The sequence below is a fragment of the Mandrillus leucophaeus genome, unplaced genomic scaffold (assembly GCF_000951045.1).
Source record: "Mandrillus leucophaeus isolate KB7577 unplaced genomic scaffold, Mleu.le_1.0 Scaffold28, whole genome shotgun sequence".
NCBI lineage: Eukaryota > Metazoa > Chordata > Mammalia > Primates > Cercopithecidae > Mandrillus > Mandrillus leucophaeus.
Genome location: NW_012102920.1, coordinates 1,790,510 through 1,791,825, shown reverse-complemented (window position 1 = coordinate 1,791,825; position 1,316 = coordinate 1,790,510). Strand labels below are relative to the sequence as shown.

The 1,316-nt window shown below is 62.4% G+C and overlaps 1 protein-coding gene across 1 annotated transcript; it reads right to left on the bottom strand.

Moving 5' to 3' along the window:
* Positions 1-213: 213 nt before the first annotated feature.
* LOC105543251 (chromosome unknown open reading frame, human C9orf163) lies at positions 214-1,309 on the bottom strand. Its single transcript, XM_011985080.1, has one exon. The coding sequence runs from the start codon at positions 1,142-1,144 to the stop codon at positions 575-577; it is 570 nt and encodes a 189-aa protein (XP_011840470.1). The 5' UTR covers positions 1,145-1,309; the 3' UTR covers positions 214-574.
* Between the last annotated feature and the right edge of the window lie 7 nt (positions 1,310-1,316).

The window sequence follows — 1,316 nt, the reverse complement described above, 5'->3', positions numbered from 1 at the left end:
CACCAGGAACAGTGATGGCCACCACGGGCGGGACACCTCCCAGCATTGGGTGGAGGCCTCTGCTGGCTCGCAGCCAGTCACCTGATGTCCCCATTCGCCCCTGCCATGCTTGTCGTCCTGGCAACCCCGTTTCAGACCTGAAACGTTTAGGTGCTCATCTTGCTCTATCTTACAGATGAAGACCTGATGCTCAGAGACTAAGGAAGTTGAAAAAGGGCACACAGCATCTCAGGGGCAGGCTGGACCTTCAACAAAAGAGCCTATGGCCCAGAGGCTGGATGGGCTCAGGTGCAGGGTGCAGGAACCCTCCACTCCACACCAGGCTACAAACTGCTGCTAGCTGTCTCCATCACTCAGGATTGGGGGGGGGGGGGGAAGAAGGGCAGCGGGCCCGCTGCAGGTGATGTGGTGATTCACACCCCTAGGAGCCAACAGAAGCTGCTTTCTACCATCCCTGCCCTGGGGTCCAGAGAGACCTTGCATTTTACGCCTACGGCAGAATTGGTTTCTGCAGCTATGGTCTCTCCCATAGCTTAGTGCCCACCTGGGTGGGACCACAGGGTTTTGGAGGACCCTAGAAGGTCGAGCCCTGGGCTCCTGGTTCTTGGGTTCTTTGAACTCGTGAGCGGAAGGGGTGAGCCTGACACCTGAGAGGCAGCACCCACCTCTGCATCCCCCTCTTTGTGAAGGGCAAACAATGATACCTCCCTCCGCGGAGGGTGCAGAGCGCCTCGACCACCGGGAAACAGCAGATGGGGGCAGCGGGGCTGGGGCTGGGCCTTACCACGTGCTCCCTAACGCTGTTCAAACAGGTCAGGAATCTGACTCCTGAAAGGCAAATGTTAGCTGAGCAGACTGGCCCTAGTGCCACGTCAGCCGGACTGAAGCTCTCCCTGCACCGCCTGGGGCTCTGCTGGCGTGGCACGGGTACCACCCCCTCCTTCACCAGCCTCTGCCCCAGCTGGGGACAAGGGTGGCTCCCACCCAGGGAGGACCTCAGCCGCTGCTGGGAGCTCAGCCTCCGGCGATGCCATCGGGCGGGCACCCCCACCACGGTCCCTGCCCTCTGGAAGGAGCAGCAGAGGAAGGCCGCGGCTCTTCCCTGCCCTCGCCAGGCAGATGTGCAGGTGAGTGGGTCGGGCATAGGTGGCCGCTTCCTCACCCGCTCAGCCTCCCTCGGCTCCTCCGGAAAACCAGGGCACAGATGATAGCGCCCACCTGTTCCCTGTGATCTTCCGCAGGAGGGCGTGGATGCTGCCTGGCCTGGTCTCGGCAGGGGCAGGAGCGCCTACCAGCCTCACCCCGCCGCTGGGTCC

What these genes read in the sequence shown, in the direction of transcription:
- LOC105543251 (XM_011985080.1), bottom strand. Translation starts at nt 1,144, where the DNA reads ATGCCCGACCCACTCACCTGCACATCTGCCTGGCGAGGGCAGGGAAGA.